This window comes from Cottoperca gobio, chromosome 15 (assembly GCF_900634415.1).
Source record: "Cottoperca gobio chromosome 15, fCotGob3.1, whole genome shotgun sequence".
Taxonomy (NCBI): Eukaryota; Metazoa; Chordata; class Actinopteri; order Perciformes; family Bovichtidae; genus Cottoperca; species Cottoperca gobio.
In genome coordinates, this window is record NC_041369.1 from 17,166,936 (window position 1) to 17,192,411 (window position 25,476).

General features: G+C 38.6%; 1 protein-coding gene across 1 annotated transcript in view; it reads left to right on the top strand.

Moving 5' to 3' along the window:
* pgbd5 (piggyBac transposable element derived 5) overlaps window positions 1-25,121 on the top strand; it is a 28,798-nt gene extending 3,677 nt beyond the window's left edge. The window contains exons 2-7 of the mRNA XM_029450216.1: window positions 3,379-3,809; window positions 7,411-7,545; window positions 11,119-11,293; window positions 14,289-14,486; window positions 17,616-17,721; window positions 18,548-25,121. Coding sequence (XP_029306076.1) covers window positions 3,379-3,809; window positions 7,411-7,545; window positions 11,119-11,293; window positions 14,289-14,486; window positions 17,616-17,721; window positions 18,548-18,743 — 1,241 coding nt within the window. The 3' untranslated portion in view covers window positions 18,744-25,121. The remainder of the gene's footprint in view (window positions 1-3,378; window positions 3,810-7,410; window positions 7,546-11,118; window positions 11,294-14,288; window positions 14,487-17,615; window positions 17,722-18,547) is intronic.
* Window positions 25,122-25,476: the final 355 nt, after the last annotated feature.

A 25,476-nucleotide genomic window follows, 5' to 3' on the forward strand; every position in this document is an offset into this window, starting at 1 on the left:
TCCATAATTAAATTCACAAATCACTGAGAATTGTTTCATACAAGAGATATTTTTTCACATGTAATGCACAGCAGTATAATACAGATCATGTTACAATCTAAATATAACATTCATGGATTTGACATAAAAATATTCCTATTAATATTGGTATTAATTTAAAAAATAATCAGAAAATAATCAGAAATCGCTCTCAAATCCATGTGCTCTTTATGTAATTTCCACTAAAAACTGAGTTTAAAGCATGTTTCCGTCTACATGAAGGGTTTATCCACCCCAACACAGTAATCTCTCATTCTTAAATCCATGGCTATAAAAACTCTACCAGGCAGACGTCTGCCCCTTGCAAATAGAAATACTACAGCTGCTGATAATCATGAGGGATTATACTTGTGTCTGTAGGTGCAACGTAGGTGGAGTTGTGTAATGTGTAATGTGCAATGTGGGAAATTGATATTTCAAAGCTTCACTTTTTAGAGAGACATTAGCTAATATTAGTAGTCTGAAATAAGGATTATGTAAATATTTGATCCAGTTTCATCAGCATGATGTAGGTTAGACTGTAGATCAGCTGGCAGGGATATACAAAGAAGATCCATGGAGGAAATGGATTGAAACAATCCCATTATCAATAAAAATTAAGAGGTGAGTCATTCTGCCTCGGTGGGCCTTACATCTGAATGTCTGATGTTTTTTATGGAGGAGTGGCTCACTCCGAGGAAGTCATGCTGGATTTTACATTCAGCTTTCAAGTCTAATGGAATGCAAATGAGCAGATTTCGAGTCGTGCCCAACTACCTCTGCTGTCTTGGCCGCAAGCATCAGCTTTTCGGGTGTGCTTGTACTCTACTCTGTCTTTCTACCTCCTATTGTCCTCGTCCACATGATGCTTAAATAGTTTAGGTTTAAGCCTTTTACACGTTATCTTTAACTCAACATTAAAAGACTGAAAGTCCTTCATCATTGTGGTTGCAGCCACTCAGGACTGGAGAAAGGATGGAGAGAGAGTGAAAACCTTATTCTACTCTGTTCAGGAATAATGAGATTGTGCTGTTCAATTTAGCCTGAAGTTGTTCAGCTATACATCCAAATTCCCTCTCACGGATGCAACAACCTTAGAGAAAATCTCTAATTCACTACTAGCGCAAACACGTCAAGCCAGTCGCTGCATTGTGTATTGATTGTGTGGCTTCCAAGAAACACCTAAAAGCTTAGAGATAGATAGCTTTTAAATAGGAGGTAAATGTGAGCTTCCCCTCAGTACACTAGTGAATTAGAAGATATGAAACAGGCGGAATAGCTGTAGGCTATAGGAAACAAAGAAAAGTCCAGTCCTGCTGGTTGAGTTGACCAGTTCTCAACCTTGTCAGATGAACTCAACTACCTCTTTATTCGAGGCTGCCATTTATTTCCACCGTTTACTAGTTAATTTTAGCTATCTATCTTAACAATGTATCCATTACTTATAGCTAAATATTTATTTTAATTATTTTGAGCTATTTCACCCATCCATTACTTTTAACCATCTCAACTGTTTATCAATTACTTCATGCTAGTAACTAATGGTATTTTGTATTTATTACATTCAGCTTAATGAATTAAATAATTGTTTTTCCACAAATCTAAACCAACCATTTAACTGTTTATCTTTTACTGTAAGCTAACCATTTAATTGTTTATCCTTTACTTTAAGCTAACCATTTAACTGTTTGTCCTTTACTTTAAGCTAACCATTTAACTGTTTATCCTTTACTTTAAGCTAACCATTTAACTGTTTGTCCTTTACCTTAAGCTAACCATTTAACTGTTTGTCCTTTACTTTAAGCTAACCATTTAACTGTTTATCCTTTACTTTAAGCTAACCATTTAACTGTTTGTCCTTTACTTTAAGCTAACCATTTAACTGTTTGTCCTTTACCTTAAGCTAACCATTTAACTGTTTGTCCTTTACTTTAAGATAACCATTTAACTGTTTGTCCTTTACCTTAAGCTAACCATTTAACTGTTTGTCCTTACTTTAAGCTAACCATTTAACTGTTTGTCCTTTACTTTAAACTAACCATTTATCTGTTTGTCCTTTACTTTAAGCTAACCATTTAACTATTTGTCCTTTACTTTAAGGTAACAATTTAACTGTTTATCCTTTACTTTAAGCTAACCATTTAACTGTTTGTCCTTTACTTTAAGCTAACCATTTAACTGTTTATCCTTTACTTTAAGCTAACCATTTAACTGTTTGTCCTTTACCTTAAGCTAACCATTTAACTGTTTGTCCTTACTTTAAGCTAACCATTTAACTGTTTGTCCTTACTTTAAACTAACCATTTATCCATTTAAGCTAACCATTTAACTGTTTGTCCTTTACTTTAAGCTAACCATTTAACGGTTTGTCCTTTACCTTAAGCTAACCATTTAACTGTTTGTCCTTTACTTTAAACTAACCATTTATCCATTTAAGCTAACCATTTAACGGTTTGTCCTTTACCTTAAGCTAACCATTTAACTATTTGTCCTTTACTTTAAGCTAACCATTTAACTGTTTGTCCTTACTTTAAGCTAACCATTTAACTGTTTGTCCTTACTTTAAGCTAACCATTTAACTGTTTGTCCTTTACTTTAAGCTAACCATTTAACTGTTTGTCCTTACTTTAAGCTAACCATTTAACTGTTTGTCCTTTACTTTAAGCTAACCATTTAGCTGTTTGGTTAAAGAATAGAAGTACATTTAACAACTCCTTCTTCATCATCAGCTGATGCTTTACTGATGTTATGACTTCACACGCCTTTCATTCATGGCTCCCTCCTGACCCGACTATCAGATCAGAACATGATTTTGACTCATTGCCTGCCATAAAACTAAAGCAACGAGACACTGAAACCTTCGACAAGCGTAGAAACGCCACGCTGTGACAAGGATCACAGCGCGGCTGTCGTGTTGTGTAAATGATCTAACCGCTGCCCTGGGCTTGTGACATTCACCATAAAGACTTCTGTGGCTGATTCATGAAAAAGCACGGCGATTATTTGTGAAGGTAGTAGTGTTCTGACTATGTAAAACTACCTGAATTAATGGCTGCTCTCTCGGTTTCTGTGTCCTCTCTTCTTAGGAGGAGGACAATGTAGTTTTTGTAGCAAGAATCAGTTTGTGTGCATCCCTCTCAGCCTTGACAATGACACCTAAACAAAATCAAATATGTCTTATAGTGTCAAAAGAGAAACCTTTTATGGAGTCAGTCAAGTCGTAGGCATGGTGCCAAAGTTTGAAACTGGGATTAAGTGACAGTTGTGTCTGTGAGTTAGCCCATATGGGACTCTCTATCTGTCAATCTGTCTGTTTTCCTCTATCATATTCTTTTTTTTCTCCTTTCTGTCCTGATTCAGGCCCTGCTCAGAAGATGTCAGCCACCGCCACAGCCTTGGACTTCTTCCAGCTCTTCGTTCCAGACAATTGTATCCAAAACATGGTCACCCAGACTAACATGTATGCCAAGAAGTTCCAGGAGCGCTTCGGCTCAGACGAAGGCTGGCGTCCCGTCACAGCCCAGGAGATGAAGGCCTTCCTGGGCTTTGTCACCTCCACCAGCGTGCAACGCTGTGAGTCGGTGCTCAGCATCTGGAGCTCGGGCTTCTTCAGCAACCGGAGCATCGCCTTGAAGATGAGCCAGGCGCGCTTTGAGAAGATCCTCAAGTACTTCCACATCGTGGCTTTCCGGCCGTCACAGGGAAGCAACCAGGGCTTGTACAAGATCCAGCCCTTCCTGGACTCACTGCAGCAGTCGTTCAGCTGCACCTTCAGACCTTCACAGACACAGGTGTGTGCACTCTCCTGCGGGCCTTTGTCTCCCTTAAGCATCTTATATATTTTTGAACAGCTAGGTGCTATATTCTGCATATATATACACATATCTCAGTCTCTTACTAAGTCTCCCTTCACTGATTTGTTTGGATGAATGCAGAGTATTCCAGGAAATGTGACAAGTATGAAATGTCTAGAGGTCATCTACAGTAGACAAAATGTCAATATTAAACATGAGAGCTATAAAAATGTGTTAAATCACTGTTTTCTGGTTAGCAGTGTAGGTTTACCACTCTGGTATATTTATATGCATGCACTATAATACAGTAGCTAAAGAGTTCCCCAGTTTGCTTGTAAAAAAAGCAATGTAAAGGAAATGTGCTCTCGATGTAGAGCGAACAAACTAAATATCTCCCACAAGTAGTTTCAGTCTGAAAACGCCTACACAGCAAGTATTTGGGTAAAGTCATTTTTAACAGACTTCCCTTCCAGAGTCCTCACTTGTGTTCAGTTGCACTGTATTCATCAGAGCCACATTTATGCAACTGGGGCAGTGGAGCGCCAGCCTTGCTACTCTATTTTGGGTGGACTGGGTTTTATTCAACTCCTACTTTACTTCCTTCTCGAGATGAACAGCACCACTGCAGATACTACAAGAGCAGAACACAAACAACCTGATTGAAAGAGTATCTCATAAATCAAATCTAACTCATTGCTATGCTTTTTTTTTTTTTCAAACACAGACAGCAGCAATTACTCAACCTTGTTTACTTCAACCAAGCTTCAAATGTGTGTAATTAATAGCAGAGTGTTTTGGTAATACACAGAAGGAAACGCGTGCATAGCATGTATTTTGCTCCTGATTGTCCCAAGTTATTACATTACTGACTACACTGACTCACTGACATAGGGCTGCTTTCAGCTCATTTAAAAGTTTTTCTCATTCGGCTTGTTCTTCCATAATAATAGCAAATACAATTCACCTGACATATTCAAAATCTGGTTAGGAGAAGGGCACCCGGGTTGACTAATCATACTTCAATAAGATCTGATGCCACCCCTGCCCTTTTAGTTAAAAATTTATGAATTCCTGGGAATGAGTTGATTAAATTGCTTTTCTGCGGTATGAGTGCTATAACATCATCTTCATTGTGAAAGATAATATCAGTGCTGTGATGCATTTGGGAATACAGCCTCCTCATATCACATCCACATATCATTCAGCTCTGTCATTTTACTGACAAAGTACAACAATGAAAGTTTATTTCATCGTAAAGATAATTATGGGTTTCACATTAGTGCTCTCTGTCCAATTAGGTCTAAAAATGACTAAATTGAAACAATGAGGGCAGACTGGCTGTCAGACAGTGTGTGTGCGTAAGCAGTAGCGAGATACGTGTGTATCTAGGCCAGTTTTATCTGTTGGCTTTCTGTGCCAGGGGCAGAGAGCGCACCCAGAGACTGAGAGCGGCACAGACTGAAACTGTTGCTTAACAGACGATGGAAAAGTAATCAGCTCATTTAATGACTGACACAGAAGAAAGGAAAGAAGTTGCTGCAATAGTTTGAGTTTGTTGTTTACTTTCTCAATGAATCAATTGATCATTTGGTCCATAAATTGTCCAAAAATAGTGAAAAATGGCCATTACAATTTCCAAAACCCCAAATTGTTGTATTTAGTGTCCAAAACCCAACAATATTTAGATAGACATTATATAAGGAAACCAGCAAATATTTAAATTTGAAAGCTGGGAACAAGAGAATTGGCTGCATTTTTGCAAAAAATAAATAAAATTTCGATTATCAAAACAGTGACTGATTAATTTCAATTCAGCTCTATTTTAAATTGACAAGAATTAATCAAAGGGAGGGAACTGCATCGTCAACATTTTTGTTCAAATACATGATATTTCTCTACATGTGAGTCTGTGTGACCTGGATTTATCTGACACTAAGCATTATTCAACATGGTGTGCATGCGTGTATGTGCGTGAATATGAGTGCTAATGTGTGAATAACATTGTTGCTGAATATCAGCAAGTTATGTCAGCTCATTTTGACAGCGATGCTTCAACCTTTTCTGTGTAAGTCTGGCAGTTTTGCAGTCGCTGAGATGATCTGTCGACACTGCTTTGTATTGATTTATTTCCAAGTGTAAAACCTTTGAGAGCATTTGTCACAGAACATCCATTGCAAGACAGCCAGCGAGTGGATGGATTGATTTTCCTCCTTTCTTTGTCCAATACAGGATTAGTGAACCCATGCAAATGATTTACCTGAAGCATGCATGTGCAAATGTGACCACCTTGTTTTGCAGCGGTTAGGATAAGGTGTAGAGAAATATCTGGACGTCAAGAGAAACGTGCCGCAGTAGCTCCCGCTGTGCTAATGTGGCAGGATGTGATATTTCTTAAAAGGCTATTGTGGTTTACGTACTGTCATCCATCCAGAGGCTAGATAGCCTCATCAATTTTCCACTTATATAATCTATAACTCCATATTTGACTTGTAAAAGAGTTGTTGCTCTTTGTCCTAGAGCCGGAGACAGCTGTTGGTCACTGCTCACTTCAGGTTTAGTCAAATCCTGACGATGCGGGAGGAGGAAGACACCGGAGGAAGGGAGAGCCAAGAGACAATTTGAAATGCAAATATTTGTTGTGTGGTCGAAGGCACCTTCGGGAAATATTTGACTAAGATTCATGTGTATGCGCTGGTGTAATCGTCCAAGAAAGGGTTAGATAATATTTGGTTTTGTGTGTGTGTTCTGTAAATGCCACTGTTTGGGTGTGTTTGGATTTGTGAATGTGTGCCAGTTACTTTATTTAATCCCTGTTTAATCCCCGTTCCCCGTTTCATCCTCAGTATCTGATGCTTGTTTTAAAGGAAGAGAATAATAACATGTGTGGATCATTTTAAACTGTGTATCGCTCTTATATATTGTTATATCTTTATTTTACATAGTATTTAAATGTTAATCAATTTGCAGAACCACTCATAACTTCTTTGAGAATCTCCCCCCCCCAGAGCTCACTGAATTTATTTATCGGGCAAAATTCAGGGCAAAGTTACAGTCATGTCTTGTCTATTTTTATCGTGTTTATTTTTCATGAGATTTGGTGTGAAGCTAGAATACTCAAGCACAGACCATGAAAGTACTGTCTTTACTTTGTTTATTTAGTTTTTTAGTAGTTATGTAAAGAAAGATGTAGACTGGCAGACGGAAAGAAATACTGAAGAGGATAACATAAAAAGGCAAAAGTAAAGGAGAAAGCAACAACTGAAATAATAAAGACAAGTGAAAACATAGTTTTTTGCATACAGATCTGCACAGTTGAGCGTGTTTCTGCCCAGAACAGTGTTTTTTTCTCTACAGTTTTGCACTCAAGACGTGTGAGGATCTGCCTTCTCTCTCTAACATTAGCTGTAATGTTACATCATACACAACCTCGCTCTTATGCCTCACACAAAAATACTTTTTATCTCCTTTCTCAAGGTCAGCTGTTTTTCGAGGAACACATCCTGTACTGTACTTGTGACACGGCTATATAAACACGGCTATATAAAAATCTGAGAGGACAAACTGACGTGTACGGTAACATTACGTGTGTGTTTTCCAGGTTCTTCATGAGCCATTGATAGACGAGGATCCGGTGTTCATCACCACCTGTACGGAAAGAGAGCTGAGGAAGAGGAAGAAGAGGAAGTTCAGCCTCTGGGTTCGACAGTGTACCTCCACTGGATTCATCTGTCAGGTAGCAGCAAACAATGCTCATACAGTGTGCTCGGCAATCACAAATCTGAAAAGTTTCAGGTCTGATTTGAGTGTGAAAAGAAGCAACAGAGAGTGAAGAGATAAAAAGAGAGAAAAGTTAGTGTGTTTGCTTTGAGGGTATTTTAATTTGCTGCTTTCAAACCTCATTACAGAAATCTTTTACATCAAAAATGCAAGAAAAAGTCTGAAGTCTGCCCGAAGCCAAAAAGCATGAAAACATCAGAGACTTTGCTCTTCACCAAAATGTAAATCTCAGTCTCCCGTTGTCTGTGTGGCATCATTTGGCATTTAGCCAATTACTTGCCAGGACTACAAAGAATAAAATCACTGTCAGTGTGAACATTTGCAGGCTAAAAAGGATCAAACTCAGCTTGAAATTAGAAATACCTTCTAGGCAAAAACATTGGCTGTCAGATTTTTCTTTTGATGTTTTGGATTTGAATTGCTACGGGATCAGGATTATATCTGTATCGTCACATCTCAGGCAGCCAGGGCTGCTCTGCTCACTAACAACCTTGCCCTTACTGCAACCTGCCACTCCGGTTGCTTATGTAACACCTCCATTTAACTGATGCCAGGTACTGCAGGAGGACTGACAGACCTGCCTATTACTGAGGAGAAAACATTGAAAACCACAACTGCAAGAGGTTACAATCTTTATTCTGTTTCGTAAGTGATGGAGGCAACCTCCTAACTAAGAGCCAGTATTTGTGATACAGGATGCCCAGTCAAACTGCAAGTGAAAGCACACATTTCCACACCAGAATCCAGGTTGTTAAAGCTTTTTATCACTGTATAAATATTTTGCAGGACACACACCACGCAGGCACACACACACACACACAAATGTTTGCACTGCTTTAGTGAAGAAGATCATCTCTGACATAACACATTTCTCTCCAGTGGTATCTAGTTATGGTTTTATTTGTCCAGGTTTTGAAAGATCTGTCTCTGAGATTTCTCCCTCTACAATGGAAGTAAATGGAATTCAGTTTCTGGTGCTCACAGAGATGAAATGTTACATAAAAGATTCAGAAGATCTTCCCAGAAATAGTGTTCCCATTACTCAGAGAGATCACATCATTGTTTTCAGCAGGACTATTTCTCTGGTTGGAAATAATTCCAGTTCAAAGTGTAAACATATGCAACTCTTCAAATATCATAACTCAGGGTTCCTGTGGATCCTTCAAAAGTCTTAAAAGTCTTTTAATTCATTCATCTAAAAAAAAAAAAATTGGTATTAAAATGTCTTAAATCAATCAATCATTTCCAAATGCCTGTTGCATTAATATCATGTAGATCAGGATAGCGGGAACATTGCACGTAAAAATTGGTCTTATATTTCTTATAGTGGCATTAAAAAAGTCTTGAATGTAACTTGCCTTAATATGTAGGAGCCCTGATAACTACATCATGTAATACACACTTAAAGGATGCTGTAGGATGACAAATCAATTGTCAGGTGTCCATGTAAACATATAAACAGGTATCGCTCGCTGTAATCCTTCGTCATGTTCATACTGGTCATTAAAAGATCCCTTGCAGTCTAAGTTAGTCAAATCAAGTGGTTATCTTCTTGACTTACAGTTTTTCTACAACAAAAATCAATATTTGTTTCTGTGTTGAGCTGCGGGGGAGAGGGAGGTTTGAAAAATAGCCACTTGAATAGTCAAAAGTCAAACTGCTGAAGCCTAATTTTCATTAAACATAAACGTTTTAATTAAGTTTCACACAGAATGAGGACCATCACTAGCCATGGGAGGAGATCTTTCTATTCTTTAACAGTAATCCAGTGCAGTATATAACACTGGTGTGAAAACAAAAGGAGAATAAACAAAGAATATTAGTAAAGCATGCTAGCATTATCTAATTCAGGTTTGAGAATGACCTGCCCAACGACAAACTTAACCAGGTCTGTGGAAAATCTGGCAGGAAGTAAAGCAATAAAATAATACAACATTGTAAAGAAAAAGGCTTTTCACTGCAGAGGATCCATAAATAGATATATCGGGCATCAGACTTCGCTGCAGGGGAAGTGTTTCCCTCTTCAGCCTGGATGTAGTCCAGAATTCCATTAGGGGAGAGAGGGCCGACCACGATCAGATTTTTAATTTTTGTTATCATTGCTTTATATCGATATAAAATACCATCAACTAATCATTTTTTTTGTAATCCCAAATCTCCTGTGTAAAAACGAATCGTGCGCAACAAGCATGAGAGAAGCCATATCCCATTATCACATCCATTTCACCAATAAGCATTAACATTCACACTGGCTGTGGCCATTTGGCAGTCGCTCAGTCTTTACCAGTCCTCTGATGTGTGTCTGCACAGAGACCTTCTCTCTTTAAATGAATTGTGTCGAGGGAGAGAAAGAAAATCTAAGAAATAAAACGAGTTAATGGAGTGAATCAATGAGATTCCATTAGCCATGGCACCACGTAGAGATACACAAACACACACACACACACACACACACACACACACACACAGACATGGACTGACCACTTAGTGTAATAGCTAAAGGCCTGACGTAGATGCTAATCAGTCTAATGTCGTCCCTCACATGAACAGCAGCAGGAATATGAGTGCAAGAAGGACACTGCGTGAACATTTTAGTTTATGTGTATTTGATAATGGCTTTCTTCGGAAGCCAATCTCTCCTTTATATTTATTTCTCAAGGACATCATGTACCCGTGTGTTGAGCTAAGAAGCACGGCTCAGTCTGTCTTAATCCAGAGCAACATAGCTCAAGAACATCTGGGCAGATTGTCATGAAATATTCATATTCACAGCTCCAGTGGGCGCTCCTAAAACATTTCTGCCATCCTCTAACAGTTTGGAGATAGTTTTGGCATCAATAGTTATTGGGCAGATCACTGAGCACATTGATGAAGAGGATGAACTCTTCTAATTTTGGACACTTCTTGAGGTTTCTTCTTGCACCAACATCAGGCCAAAATGTGATTATTTTTACTGTATTTTTGGGACATTTTATGCTTTCATGAGAGCATCAAAAGTAGAGAGATGGCAGCAGGACATGAGGAGAGAGAGAGAGAGAGAGCGAGAGAGAGAGAGAGAGAGAGAGAGAGAGCGAGAGAGAGAGAGAGAGAGAGAGAGAGAGAGAGAGAGAGAGAGAGAGAGAGAGAGAGAGAGAGAGAGAGGGAACAACAAGCGACTTTGCAGTTCATGGTTGCTGCCTTAAAGCAAAATTCTGATATATTTAAACCTGCCGTATTTCCCATAAATTATATTTTTCAAATTACTATAAAACCTGCGAATGCATTCATGAGTCCAAGTAGATTTTGATTTCAGCAACCTCGATGTTCAGCCCCTACTGGTAACTTTAAGAAAAACTAAATTGTCTACATGCTGTTTGTTGTATTACACAATGTTGTAAACTGAAAATGCAGCCATGCAGAGGGTTAAGACTTAAAGCTGCAGGATATTCTAACCTAGAGAGCAATAAAATGGTACTTAAAACTGTGAAAATGTGCTGGTTCTTTTTCTTTTTTTATCTACATGCTCTGTCTCTTTCCGCCCACGTTGCAGATCTCAGTCCATCTGAAGGATGGCACAGACGCTCTGGCCACCTTGAAGAACAAGCCTCAGCTCCACAGCCTTGTGGCCAAGCAGCTCTGCCAGAACATCTCTGGCAAGAACACCATCATCTTCACCGGGCCGTCCATCACGAGCCTCGGCCTCTTCACCGAATTCAGCAAACAAGGTACACAGACAAGTTGCAACAGCAGATATCTGTTGGTCTGTCTCCGTGATGCTGCCACCTTTTTGTTTTTCTATCTTCCTGCTCCGACTCTGTCATCTCTCACACGCTTCCTTTTCTGCTTTGGTGTACAGATGGTAGTCTCTCTCACCATCTCCCTCCATTTTTACATTTTTTATTAGTTTATTTGTTTTGAGTCATGTTGTTGTGACGATAGCGTCTCCAGGCTAAACAGTACAGAGAAGACAGTCTGTTTCTTCTCTTCACAGCACTACAGTATGCAGTTACAATGATTCATTTTATTTTCTACATCTGTCCTCACACCCCTAGTGAAACATCTTTCAAGGTATAATATGTAACATTTCCACATAAAAAAAGACCTATGTTATATATTTTGTTGAGTTGTGAAATTACATTATATCAAATGTTTCCAACGATTTTCAAACGTAGAGAAGTAACCTAACCAGGAGAATCTGACTCCCATCATCTGCTGCTTCAGATTTTCCATTTTCTAATCAAGCTTTGTCTTGAGGCTGCAAAGATTAGACAATGTTTCTACATTTCTAATTGCTAAAAACAAGTCAAACTAATTAGCTACTTGTTCGATATCTCTTCCGGATGCAAATCAATGTTTTTTTGAGATTTGTGTAGAATCAAGTGTAAATCTTTACACAAAGCTGACTTATTTTGTCAGGTTCAGAAATTAAAATAAATACAATTACATCAGTGCATTTCTTCTTCTTCTAAGAAAAATACATCTTGACGTCTGAATCTTCCACTAAGTGTTCCACCAACAGCGACCGTAACAGCCTGAGATGCATTGCAATAGACTGTTAATTGTCTTGACGCACAATACATCACATGGGATTTAGCTCGGTGTGTTAAGTTTGTCACAGCCCAAAAAAATCAATAGAAAGCGGACACTTTAGCGGACACGTTAAAGAGACACCACTTACTGTATAACACCTGACAACTTCTGAATACAAGCAGGGCTTTTTGTCTTACTTTTACTTAATATTTGGAGGGAAATTATGCTGATAAAATGTCTTTGAAGCAGGTTTTCACAGAGCTCTGATTTTCATGCTTATTAAACCAAAGGCATCTTTTACTATAAAAGCATAATCCTGTTGTGTGTTAGGGTGAGACACATTTGAATTCTCTTCAGTGACCTTCTTTCATAATAATAGCAAATGTGTGACAATGTCATCGTGCCATAAAAGGCTAAAAATGAGTGAAGGCAGAGAATAAATATTCAGCAAAACAAATCAGGCTCCTTTGACGATTTCATCAGCTCAACTTTTTACATTCCCGTTATCACAGATGCTCTTTCACTAAACAATTAGAGAAGAGCAATTGTATACGTAACCAGGCAGTGCCGCAGTACCCCAAGTAAAGAATGAAAGAAGTCTGGAGATATAATCAATATTTTTTCTCATCCTAATTGGGCTAAGCTACCACGAGGCATTCAGCCGGAAAAAAACTCAGTTCTGAGCTTTTGAAGGCATTGTCCGACATTTCTCTTTCAAATTTATCATACTGGATTAATGAGCAGAGTTAATTACCTCTGCAGTAGTTAATGTGGGCACACACACACATGCACTACACAGATAGAAATCATACTCCACATTGAGAACATTTACAAATCGGCAGCACTCGGCCACATAATTGTTTCGCTGCTGCTCATCTATGTAAGAAATGGAACGGGTGGAAAGACAGAGACGGCATAAGAAGAAGAGAATAAGTAGTAAAGCTGTGAGAGAAACACCGTCTACAGTAGTTTGTTCTGTGAGTTTTGGTTCAACTCAGAAGCAGAATGCATGAGAAGCACATTTAATGCTCAGGAGTTACTGCAGCGATGGATGAAACTAATGAATAATACATAAATATATTGCTAAAGATTTAAATAATAATATTTTACATATAATCGTTGCTCTATAAAATGCCAGAACACACACAAAAATAGGCCATCACAATTCCCTAAAGCCCAAAGTAACCCAAATATATTTAATTTACAAGCACATAAGATAAAGAAAATCAACAAGTATTCACATTTGAGGAGCTGGAACAGGGATCTTTTTGCTTTAAAAATAATTTATACAATTAAAGAAGTATTAAAATGTTGGAAGAATATTCTTAATAACACTACAAAGTCAGGATCCAAATCAAATAAAAGTTTTAATCTATATTCTTGCAAGAAGGAGCTGAGTTTATACATACAAGAGATGATCAAACTCACACACACAGGTTGTAATGCTGTCGTGTTGCTCAGAGAAGCAACTGTCCCTGCTCCAGTATATATATATACAGAAATCAAAGGAACAAACTGATTCAGAGTACAGAAATCAAAGGAACAAACTGATTCAGATTACAGAGATCAAAGGAACAACTGATTCATCAGTTTCATCAGTCGTCCTTGGTTTATTACTTGTTTACAGTAAATAACAGATGTGCTGATCAATCAATTGAGGACTGTTCTTTGATTGATTTATAAGTGCATCATAACTGCTGATAATTTTTTTCTTGTTAAGTAATAACTAAATGATTAATCGACTATGGTTTCAGCTCAAGATAAAAAACATTATATGATTTGTGTTAGTATGGCAGCTAACAGTTATCCTAATTGAATTATTTTGATTCATCTGTTGGTTATTTTCTTAAATAATGGATTAATGGGTTGGTCTATAAAAATATCAAATTTAAATTTAAATGACAATTGCAGTTTCCCAAAATCCAAGTTGAAATATTCAGATATATTTTAAACAGTGCAAACATATTTAGTTTAATCTTCTAATCATAGAAAACTTTTTTGCATTCAGAAAATGTATCGACCAATCGATTCATCTACTAGTCAATTCATCTTTAGTTGGGATTCTATCTGCAGTGAATAAGTGCCAATACAGTTTATATCTCACATCTGTGTATATACTAGTAGAATGTCTCTGTGATTTAACATTATTTATAAAAATCCCCACATGTTTCTGTATCTCTCCCTCTCCAGATATCTACTGTTGTGGTCTGCTGAGCACCAGGAAGAGCGACTGCACAGGCTTACCACAGAACATGTTGGTCTGCAGCTCCACGCCAGCGCAACGCGGCCAATCACGAGTAATGATGAAAGGCAGCATGTCACTGATCAGTTGGTACAACAAGGGACACTTCAGGTTCCTCACCAACAGTTATTCCCCAACAAAACAAGGTAAACGGTGCTCTGTTGCACCCCGAACTAAAACACTAAAGGTGTATCTGTCTCATTGAATTAAGCAATTTCAAAGAATTTAGAAGACACACATTAGTGCACAAGTGAAGTGAAAATAGGATTAGATACGATTACCGTCATTTCTGTATGTTACGATCAGGAGAAATTGGCTCACATACGTGTCAGGAAAATCAATAAGAGCTTCTAATCCATGATAATCCATTTCCAGGCGGCAGGATCATGATATTCCCCTCCTCTTATAGCGTAATCCACAAAACCGTTTTGTTAGGTCTTAAACTCAGTTGAAGGGCTGCAGTGTGTTTGAATAGTGTTGTAGGGAAGCCCCAGATCAGTAAACTGTTATTATCCCATATTGATTTTCTTTCCCCTCTGTGTGTGCGTGAGTATGTGTGTGTTTGGTTGCAAGTGATTTTTTACTCTGTACCAAAAGGAGAACAAAATTAGTTTCCAATCCCGTTAATAAAAGTAGAAAAGAATGCATTTTCTTTCTTATTATGACACATATTACAGTGTAAGAGTGACTCTTTCCCCATTATGGAGATATTTACATTTTACATTCTATCTCCTACATTAACTATTGCATGAGTTGAACTATTACTAATAAAGTCTGTAGTTTTATTTAACGCGCACACAGACTCAATCTTGAAAGTTTGTTTTTTACCTCAGGATTCAAGTCTGAAAGCATCTTCCTTAAGGCCCTGTCACACAGTATACGAAAATTCAAAGTCCAAATACGTCCAACTTTTCATCGGATCGGATCGGAAAAGTGAACATATACAGATACGCATGTCTAACCTATTGATAGTGTATCACTTACTAATACAAAATGTATCAGACGAATACCCAACGAATGCATAAGATATACAAAAATATAGCGTATACAAAATATCTGCAACATGCTGGTGTACGTTGATATAAGGTAAGGTATAAGTAGCATTCGTTAAGAGCTCACTGTGTTACGCTGGGGTGCGTTGTTGAACGCTGATGTTTTGAGCATGTTCAAAATTACCAGAACGTACCCGACGTGTGCTTCATAAGATATGCAGACGTTACGTTACGTTAGACATACGTGAATACGGAATACGTAGTTGAATACTTACCTACGTAAATATAGTACGTGAATACCTACGTGACTACGTTAGAGGAATGTTAGATATCGGCTATGTCGGCTGACGGTGAATCCTACAGCCAATGTATTGATAACGAGTGGATACCCTATTCCTACCCTATGTTAAGATGATGCCTGACGACGGAGTAACTTATTAAACGTGTTTCTACAGTACAGCTAGCGTTCAGCATTTTAGCCGTTCTCCAGCATCAGCATGTTGTGAACCAGGTGGCACTTTTCCAGCTCCATTGTCCAGAGGTTCTGATACGTTTTAAATAAGTAAGTGATACGCTATCAATGTTTGACATGCGTATAATAATTCGTTATATATTCGTTATGTATACGTCAGCTACAACACCGCTGTGGAAAAGTTGGACGTATTTGGACTCTGACAAATTTTGATCTAATTTTCAGATACGCCTGCATATGTTTCAGCCATACGGAGCTGTGTGACAGGGCCGTATGTCTGGAGTGTTCGGCATAACGTCTGCGTCCTTCAAACGATCACAACTTACCCTTAATTTATATCAACCTATTGCCGATATTTCGAATGCGCCGGCATACGTTTCTGTCATACGGATATGTGTGACAGGGCCTTTAGATACAGATATTGATACAGATACAGATATTAGATATAGATATAGATACAGATACAGATATATATAGATATAGATATTGATACAGATACAGATATTAGATATAGATACAGATATAGATATAGATATAGATACAGATATAGATACAGATACAGATACAGATACAGATATAGATATTGATACAGATACAGATATAGATACAGATATAGATATTGATACAGATATAGATACAGATATAGATACAGATACAGATATTGATACAGATATTGATATAGATACAGATATAGATATTGATACAGATACAGATATAGATACAGATATTAGATACAGATACAGATATAGATATTGATACAGATACAGATATTAGATACAGATATAGATACAGATATAGATACAGATACATCCAGACCAATCAGCCATCGTTTTCTCTGATAACAAAAGTCTGGATTTAGTTCATGGCTTTTTTAACCTGGTGTTTTAGATATAAAGTGAACACATGGCGCACGATCATAGAAGATGGGTATGATTGATTAGTTCATGGGGGCGCCCGCAGTCGTCCTTGGGTCAGAATGTAAAGAAATAAAGATATGAGGAACATGGAACATGTCATTAAATTAATCTACAAGTCGTTAGTAGACATAGTTGATGTGAGAGAGGTCTCCTCCTGTGGGGAAATGTTTTTCATAAACTCGCACTAAGTAAATGTTAATATGTGTCAAAACTATTTTTTTCCGCCCAAAAATCTCTGTCATGCCAAGCGCACCCAAAGAGCCCAAGAGCAGACACCGTCCCTTTATTTCTGCTGTAACCATCCAACACCGCAGCTCCAGTTACATTTCACGTGTCTCATACCCCACAGCCTTCTTTAATAGCCTTCGTTATGGACATTTAAAGTTTCCAGAACAGCTGAGATGTTTTTCTTGGTTTAAGAATCTGAAGCAAAAAAACAAAAACAGTCCAGAAAGTGGAGCGTTCAGTCATGTAGGAAATGCTATTAGTTATACATGTGTAATCGCGATCATTAATATTGGCTGCGTTTCCATTTCCATGTAGCTGTTACCGTGCATGCTGGCTCACTGTCACGGCTTACTGGGACTCAAATGGAACGGAGCCATTGTTAATGTTATTAGTTACACCTGTGCATTTCCTGTTGTGAAAAAGGCCCATTACCGTATAAACAAAGCCTCCCTGCAGGGCGCAGAGAACGAAGAGACCAGCTGAAAACATAAATAGTAACAAGGCGCACCTGGGCAGCCTCCCACATGTAAAGGAGTGCTTATTTTCCTCTCCCTTGTCTGGTTGTTGGCCAGGTCGGCCAAATAATCTGGAGAACATGAGTCCCTTCAGTGGGAACTTTGCTGTATGTCTCTCACTCTCATTGTGTGGTGTGTGTGCTTGTGGCAGGTATCATCATTAAGAGGAAAAGTGGGGAGATCCCATGTCCCTTGGCTGTTGAGGCCTTTGCGGCTCACCTCAGCTACATCTGCAAATATGACGACAAGTACAGCAAGTATGTACAACATAGCAAGTTGATTCAAGGCGATACAATTACTGTGTAATCCTCAACCTGCTTTCTTGTCTCTTGTTTCTGTCTCATTTTAGACATAACATGACATAAAGCGAAAGACACATCCTTATCTTGTCTGGTATGACCATTGGTTTAGGGTGACTAATGTTTAGACACTCAATGTAGAGAAATAACCTTTATTTGAACAAAACATTGGCGGTACCCTTCCCTCACTTTGATATTTTCTTGACCTTGAGCTGAAATTATTAGTCAATTAATCCATTAGTTGATTGACAGACACTTAATTTTGATAATCAATTAATCGTCTAAGTAATCTTACAAGCAAAATGTTCTCTTTTGGACTTTTCAGAGAAAACAAGACATTTCAAGATATTACAATTTTCATCAGAAATAATTATTTTCTCAGTATTTCTTATGTCCAAATAATTAATTCTGTAATTCTGTTAGTTCATGTCACCACGTGTAAAATAGATTTAGCTTTGAACTGACATTAGTCAGTTACTTAAGAGCTCTTCTGCCAGTGTTGTACTACATTTAGCATTTCCCAGATAAACGCATATTAATGTTTTATCCCACAAGTAACACGAAGTAAACACACTGTACCTCACAAGGTTGTGTTGCTATTTGTGGTCACATTTCAGCCTAATGATGGCGTCTCTAAAGTAACCGACTCACAAGAATTTGTGCCATTATCCTGTTTTCAACACTTGTTGACGGTCTCCATTTAAAGCATATTCTTTATAGTGGAGTGTTAACATTATTCGTTTGAGTACAAATCCTGGAATAAAGATCTATTTTCCTCCCACAGGTACTTTATCTTCCATAAGCCCAACAAGACCTGGCAGCAGGTGTTCTGGTTGAGCATCAGCATCGCCATCAACAACGCCTACATCCTCTACAAGATGTCTGAGGCCTACACGGTCAAACGGTACAGCCGAGCTCAGTTCGGAGAGAGACTGGTCAGGGAGCTGCTGGATTTAGACGACTGCTCCCCCACACAGTGAGGAGGAGGAGGATGAGGACGGCACCGACATAAACACACACACACACACACACAAACATACATTTACACTTCATTACAGTTGTACAGACTCTGCAGTCTGCGGTCTATGTGATTATACTGAAGCAGTGCCAAGCCTATGTCTCTCTTCTTCTAGTTGTTTTTCTGTGGTGCTGTAAATATTCATTCACAACACGGCTGCACACTACACAATAGAGAGTCATGAGCCATGGGACAGTTCACATGCCTCAACTGCAACTCTTAGCCGCGCAGATTTACTAAGGATTTGTCAGCAGGAGCTATTTCACAAGCAGAGATGCCGACGGGAACAATGACAGCGGGATGAATTCACCCTAAAATGATGTCAGCTTCAAGTTTTAACTCTTATCGAAGAGTGAAGTTATCGATATGAGCCTGAATCTCCCGCGTGAGAGTCCAAACAGGCTACATGTAGCTCGTCAGGCTACATGTAGCTCGATACTTGCTCTCTTCAGACACACCTGTGACCCTGTAACAAACGCTTAGTAAACCAGGGCTATGGTGTGTTCACACGCTGCATGCATAAAGAATCTGGATTGTGACGTTCTCTTGTTCGGTGTGAAAATGATTTCTGCTGGATGTGGGTTTTGAATTGTATTTTGTTGTGTGTGTGTGTGTGTGCGTGCGTGTATGTATGTATTTAGCAAGCGGAACTGCCATTTGTGTGCGCGACGTTGAGCCTGAGGATGTTAATGTACGGCTATTGTAACCCAGATGTGTCGTGTTGCTGCATACTGTGCTCGCGAGAGGAAGACTGTCAGGTGACGTAAAGCCACACACAGCAGTGTGCCACAAACTCACAACATCACACTTTTAAAAGAGCCCTGAAAAGATTTTTAAAAAGTCTTGGTTTCTAATTTTGAGTATTCCTCTTTGACGGTAAATATTAATGGATAAAAAGGCGACAATTTAAGTTTGGATGGGAAAAAAATATTCATAGGTTTTATTTATTAAGAGTTCAACACTTAAAATCCCAGCTGCTCAATCTGCTTCACCAGGACTGTGTGGGTGTGGGGTTTTTATCACATTTGATAACTAAAGTAATATTACTAAATCCTGATTGATGCACTAAAATATGTGACCTCACCCACTTCAAGCCAGCGAGAAGAGCACAGACAAAAACACAAACTTTGCTTGTGAAATAACCAAAACCGTTCCAACTTTGGCAGAAAATGTTGCGCTCACGTGGGATCACATCGCTCATGGTAAGAAGCAGATTCGTAAAAATCTTAATAATACCTGCAACCTACTTTTGTACCAACACTTTCAAAGGCGGATAAAAAAAGCATCTTAATTGCGTTATTGCTCATGTAGTTAGTTGTGCTTCGCAGGGCACAACAAGTTCAAAATCTCCTTGATTGAATGCTAAGTAAGCCAGTGTTGCTAAGCAACAAGTACAATCTTGGCAAGTGGCAAGAGGCTTGGATTAGACTGCTTGGCAAGGTACAGGAAGTAAAAACTGAATCACTGGTTAGATGTCCCAGAAAAACAAATGTTGCAACGGATGTTAGTGTAGATAGACATTAAAGTAATAATTCTTGTGGATATACTGTTTATTTTGTTTGGTTTTTAAGGAAAATCCTCTTAATACCGTCTCGTCGGAAATGGAAGCAAGGAAACATTTTATTGTTTTCTTCCAGTGGCACATTTCTTGCCAAGTAACAGATTTAGATCTGCCGCCTCCTGTCCATCCAATGGAAGTGTGAGTGGAGAGGCGTTTATTATCTGATTGAAATGCACTTACAGTCTCCGCACTATATCACTGTACCACACTGCTGTCTGTAGCTTTAATGAGGACTCTACAGTCCACTGTGCTTTGCTTAACATGCTATGCAGTCCACATGTTATTGTGGCATCACGTTATGAAGATTTTAAGCGAAAGGTTTTGATGTGTGCTTGCTCAATCAGCATGGTTCGATGTGTGAATACATATTACAGTAAGATGACGGTCTTGACGCCGGCGGAGCAGAGCTGTGGAGTGATCGGCTGGCAGGCTCATGCACTTTTTCCCATCACAGTCGTGCACTTTGAGGAGAGTTGTATAGCTAGCAACATGTTTACTAGATAATACTTTCAGTTTTGAACCCAATGATAGTATACACTGCTCTCAGAAAAAAATGGAAAATATGAATAGATAAGTTCTGTAAATATAGGTAGATAAATGGATTATATAAAAAAAAACCGCCAATGAAATAAGACTGAAAATTAAAGACTATAACCAAAACAGAAAATATTTCCAGTACAAGGTACAGTATGTATGTGTATATTTTGTTTACAAATTACTGCACTGAGTGTATGTCCATTGTCACTCCGTCTCTGAGACTCAAGATTGTGAATTTTTTAACTTTTTCACTAATCCAAAGCATCGTTGTTGTTGTTGTTGTCGTTGTTGCTCTTGTGTCTAATCACTGTTCACCTCGAAGTAACACTGGCACCCCCCGTCATGCCCTGTAGTTGTCAGCTCGTAGTTTTAATACAATGTTCAATATCCACAAATGACACACATGTTTAGTATGACATTGATTGGGTTGTATTACACAGCCATGTTAGAAACCCATCATGCCTGTGAGAATTCATAAACCCTATGTTGGCGAATAAAGGAAAAATCCACACTGCTGAAAATCTCTTAAAACAGTTTAAAGAGTGACTAACTTCAGGTGTGCATCACACACACACACACACACCAGTGATGTCACAGTGTACTGACACACCCTGGAGTTCACGTCTACATCACTGCAGCGAGGCGAGGTGTTAACTCACTGCGGAGGTCAGAAAACACAACATTTTAGGATGGTGTTAAGTTGGCGTTATTTTCATATTCCCATTAATAACTGGGTAAATGTGATGTTGCGCCAACATGTTTTCCAGTGATATTTGATATAAGAATTGCTTTAACTTTCTAAAATATCAATGATAATTTAGAAAGTCAAATAAAAAGAAAGCTTGCATTTCATTCCCCCCCCATGCGAAGAGAAATCCAGCGAATAAAGAGGCATGGATTTAATTTACTGAATCAGACGAGGCTGGTTGAGAATAATAAAATCCAGCTCCTCAAAGCAAAAATAACCTCTGGTCAGCATCACAAGCTGGTGAAGCACATATAACTGTCAAGAGGATCCTGCGGTGAATTTTTCCTTTTTACAGTGTGTCATAAGTATAAAGATGAGCTGCACTGACTGAAGCAGGTGTCTCACGTACACCTTAATGGCCAGGATGCGTGAGTGTGTGTGTGTGTGTGTGTGACATCCTGCAGAGGTTTTCTGCAGTGCTTATATTTTTCGTCTCCGACCACAAAAGTAAAACAAATTATGCACCAGAGATTTTGCAAGGCCATGGTTACTTGGCAACAAATTATATATGAGTTTGAGAGTGAGGGGTAGTATTTGAAGTTTTTCTGCCAAAATGGTAAAATTGTTATCAACCAGACGGAGAGCTGAGCGGCTCTACTGCGTAGGGGCCGAGGATCCTCCCCTGTGAAGCGTCTGTTCATTAGGTTCAGAAGAGGGATGCATTGTAGCCAATATAGATAAAAAACATGGGTTCATTTTAAATTCTCAGGTTGATCTCTGAAGTGATTATTCTGTCCAGACGGCTCTGTTGATCAGTCATGAATCAAATATTTATATAGTGCCTTTTCTGCTCATTTCTCCCTCATTGCATTGGTGTAGTGTTGTTTATGTCCTGATGTAGTTGCTGTGAATAATTAGATTTTTTTTTTTTTATGGAATATGACAAAATCCTGTCCTGCATGGTGTGAATAATAGAAACTAGAGAAATAAATCACCTCCACAGTAGAGTTTTAGTAGCTGGAAATGTTTTACGCAGCCCGATGCCCTTTGTTCTATTGCTGTAATGTTTCACCTCAAGTAATATTTCACATTTTCACACAAGCGGTGCCGCCAGAGACAACACTATAATCCTTTAATATGAGCTTTTAACACATCTCACAAACATAAATATGTACAAATAAAACTTCTTTAGATCATTTCACCTGTTCATAAAACATCATAATGGTACACGGGAGATCCCAGTGATGGACTGTTTTTATTTACATGGGTAAACTACTATGTAGGAACCTAGTTTGTATGTTGAGGAAAGAAGTGAACTAAAGTCCCATCGCCAAAAATAGCCTTAAAAAGAAATTATAATTAAATGTCACTTTAATTGGTGTTACTACAACAGCGTGGATGTTTTTCTCTCCACCTTTTACAAAGAGTCGTCTGATATCTTTCATTTATGCTCATTATTTGATGTCAGACGCCCTAATTGGAGTAAATAAAGACAGATTGGAAGGAGCGAAGTACCGTGCAACCGCTATGACAGAAACATTTGTTTTGTCAGACAAATGATGATCCCTAAATTTAAAAAGATACCATGAAATGAATCACCCTCACTGTCACTTGTTGTGTGCTAACGAAATGCAGTGGTGTATAAGATGTATGTGGTGTGCTGTATGTGCCAGTGTGCAATCTCTGTAAAGTCTGTCTGTGTTTGTATCCGGCGAGTGAGACAATTAGAGTGAGTAAAGATATTTAATAAGTCATCAACTGTGGATGTGATAAAGAATTTAAATGGCTGACCTCAGGGCTTCATTACTAACTGCTGTACAATATATTCACTTATTGAAAATAATAGACTAAATGGACTTCTATAACCTTATCAGGTGCTATCAAACCACTGTACAAGTAATAGTAGAGTTAGATTTGTTGTCAGCAACCAAATAGTGAACACCAGGGTCATATAGTTCACATAACATGTCAGAAATGTTAATGTTAGCAGGCAGCAAAAGCCAACTTTAACTGTACAAGTGGTAGAACTATTTCACTTCATGCGATTGTGTAATGGCGGCTGCAGGATGTGGAGTCATGTGGGCTAAAGTGTTATCTAGTGTCACAGAATCGCCAGAAGGATGTGTGTATGTGTGTGTGTGTGTGTGTGTGTGTGTGTGTATGTGCATGTATTGTTAACGTTGGGTGGAATAATATGTGTAAAATAACTGGTGTATGCTGGACCAAATAGCTTTCTAAAAAAATGTGTGTGGTGATGAGTTGTACAAGGTTGTTGTGTAAATGTGTCTTCATTAAAAACACACCACATGTGGGTAACCCCTCAGAGATTTGGAGACGCCTATTACTCTGTAGCAAATGATTGGAAGTTACAAGCAAGGCACAGATTTAGTGTCAATTGTGCATCATGGTGTTTTACTTGTGTTAGCTAAGCCTCAATTATCAACAAATGTTCATTTGCAATGCATAATCTTTTCACATTAGCTTTCAATTCAGCTTTCAATTCTCCTTGTCGTAGTAAAGGACTGTACAGAAATGATTGAGGAGTGAAGGTGGGCTTACATTTTACTTTTTTGTTCTTAAAGCAAGATCGTCCCCAGAGTTCTTCTTTGGACACTACAACACCCTTCCCCTTTAATCTCAAAACAAAAATAACAGTATTGACTTGTTCTCTGCATATTGATCCATTTATTTTATATAGGCTATAATAAAACTGGCAAGGGAAGGCTGAAATAAGATATGAATATCGGGTAGGAACAACATAACAGACGCTCCCATGCTCTCAAAAAAAGTTGAACTACTCTCACTTCAGCAAAAAGTCAAATCCCCTCCCATCCCCTCCCCCTTTCTCTGACCAATGTTTTACGTACTGTCCCTCATTGGACAAAATGATCCAGGTGTACACACAAGATACAAAACTACCGTGTGAAATTAATATTCTGTGTTCAGCTGCTATTAAAAAAGTTGCCCCAACAAAACAATTAACAGGTTTAAATGTTTTTTTTCCCCGTTCGTATTGGCGTGTGCTGGAGGCGTCTGAACTATAAAGCTTGTTTGTCCTGGAGAGATGGCAGAAAGCCCATCGGATGCTTCCTCGAGCCTTTGATGTGCTGAAATTTTGCCTTCAGCACTTGTGAAACCAAACCTGTCAGTTAACTTACAAGGCCAGCCTGCTTCACTGAGTATTTGTTGCTTTGGTAATGACGAGCCGGGGCCTTTAGGCCATTTCTCCCCTTGTTTGACCTATAAACTGAATTATAAAGACTCTGCTGTCTCTCTGTCACTTGCACATTCCCCACAGCTCCTCTTCCTGCTAAGGAGCGATTGTTGTTGTGGTGTGTGTGTGAGTACACTCTCTGCTTCCCTGTGAGTATTTGTATTTTTAGTTTGAAAAGCTGCAATGGGTACAACTGGGCTATATGTGGCTAAAGAATAAAAAAAGGTTGTGTGTAAAAACTTTCACCTGCTAACACTCCCTGTTTTCTGTCTCGCCTCTCACCCACCTCTACTTAAAGATCAGTAGATTTACAGTATCTAATAAATGTTCTTGGTTTGGTTCCCCTGTCCTGTTCTGAGATGTACTGTAATTATGGAAAGTTTTTCATGTGTTGGACTTGCACTGCGTGGAGAAACAGCATGGGGAAATCCCCTCTGGTTTTTACTTTTACTGGGTTCGGTCCTGTTTTTTTTTTTGCCGCAACCTGGAAATAACTATTAGAGGGACAAATAATAGTCATTTAGAACGCTTGCGACTCATCTTAAATAAGACATATAGTGTTATAAAGTGAAATATTACTGTCATCTCATAATCAAGATCAAGATACACTTCATTTGTGCCACTCTGCAGTTCCACAATAAACTAACAACGCTATAGGAAATGTGTTGCAGGAGCTCGCTGCACCTTTAAGAAGG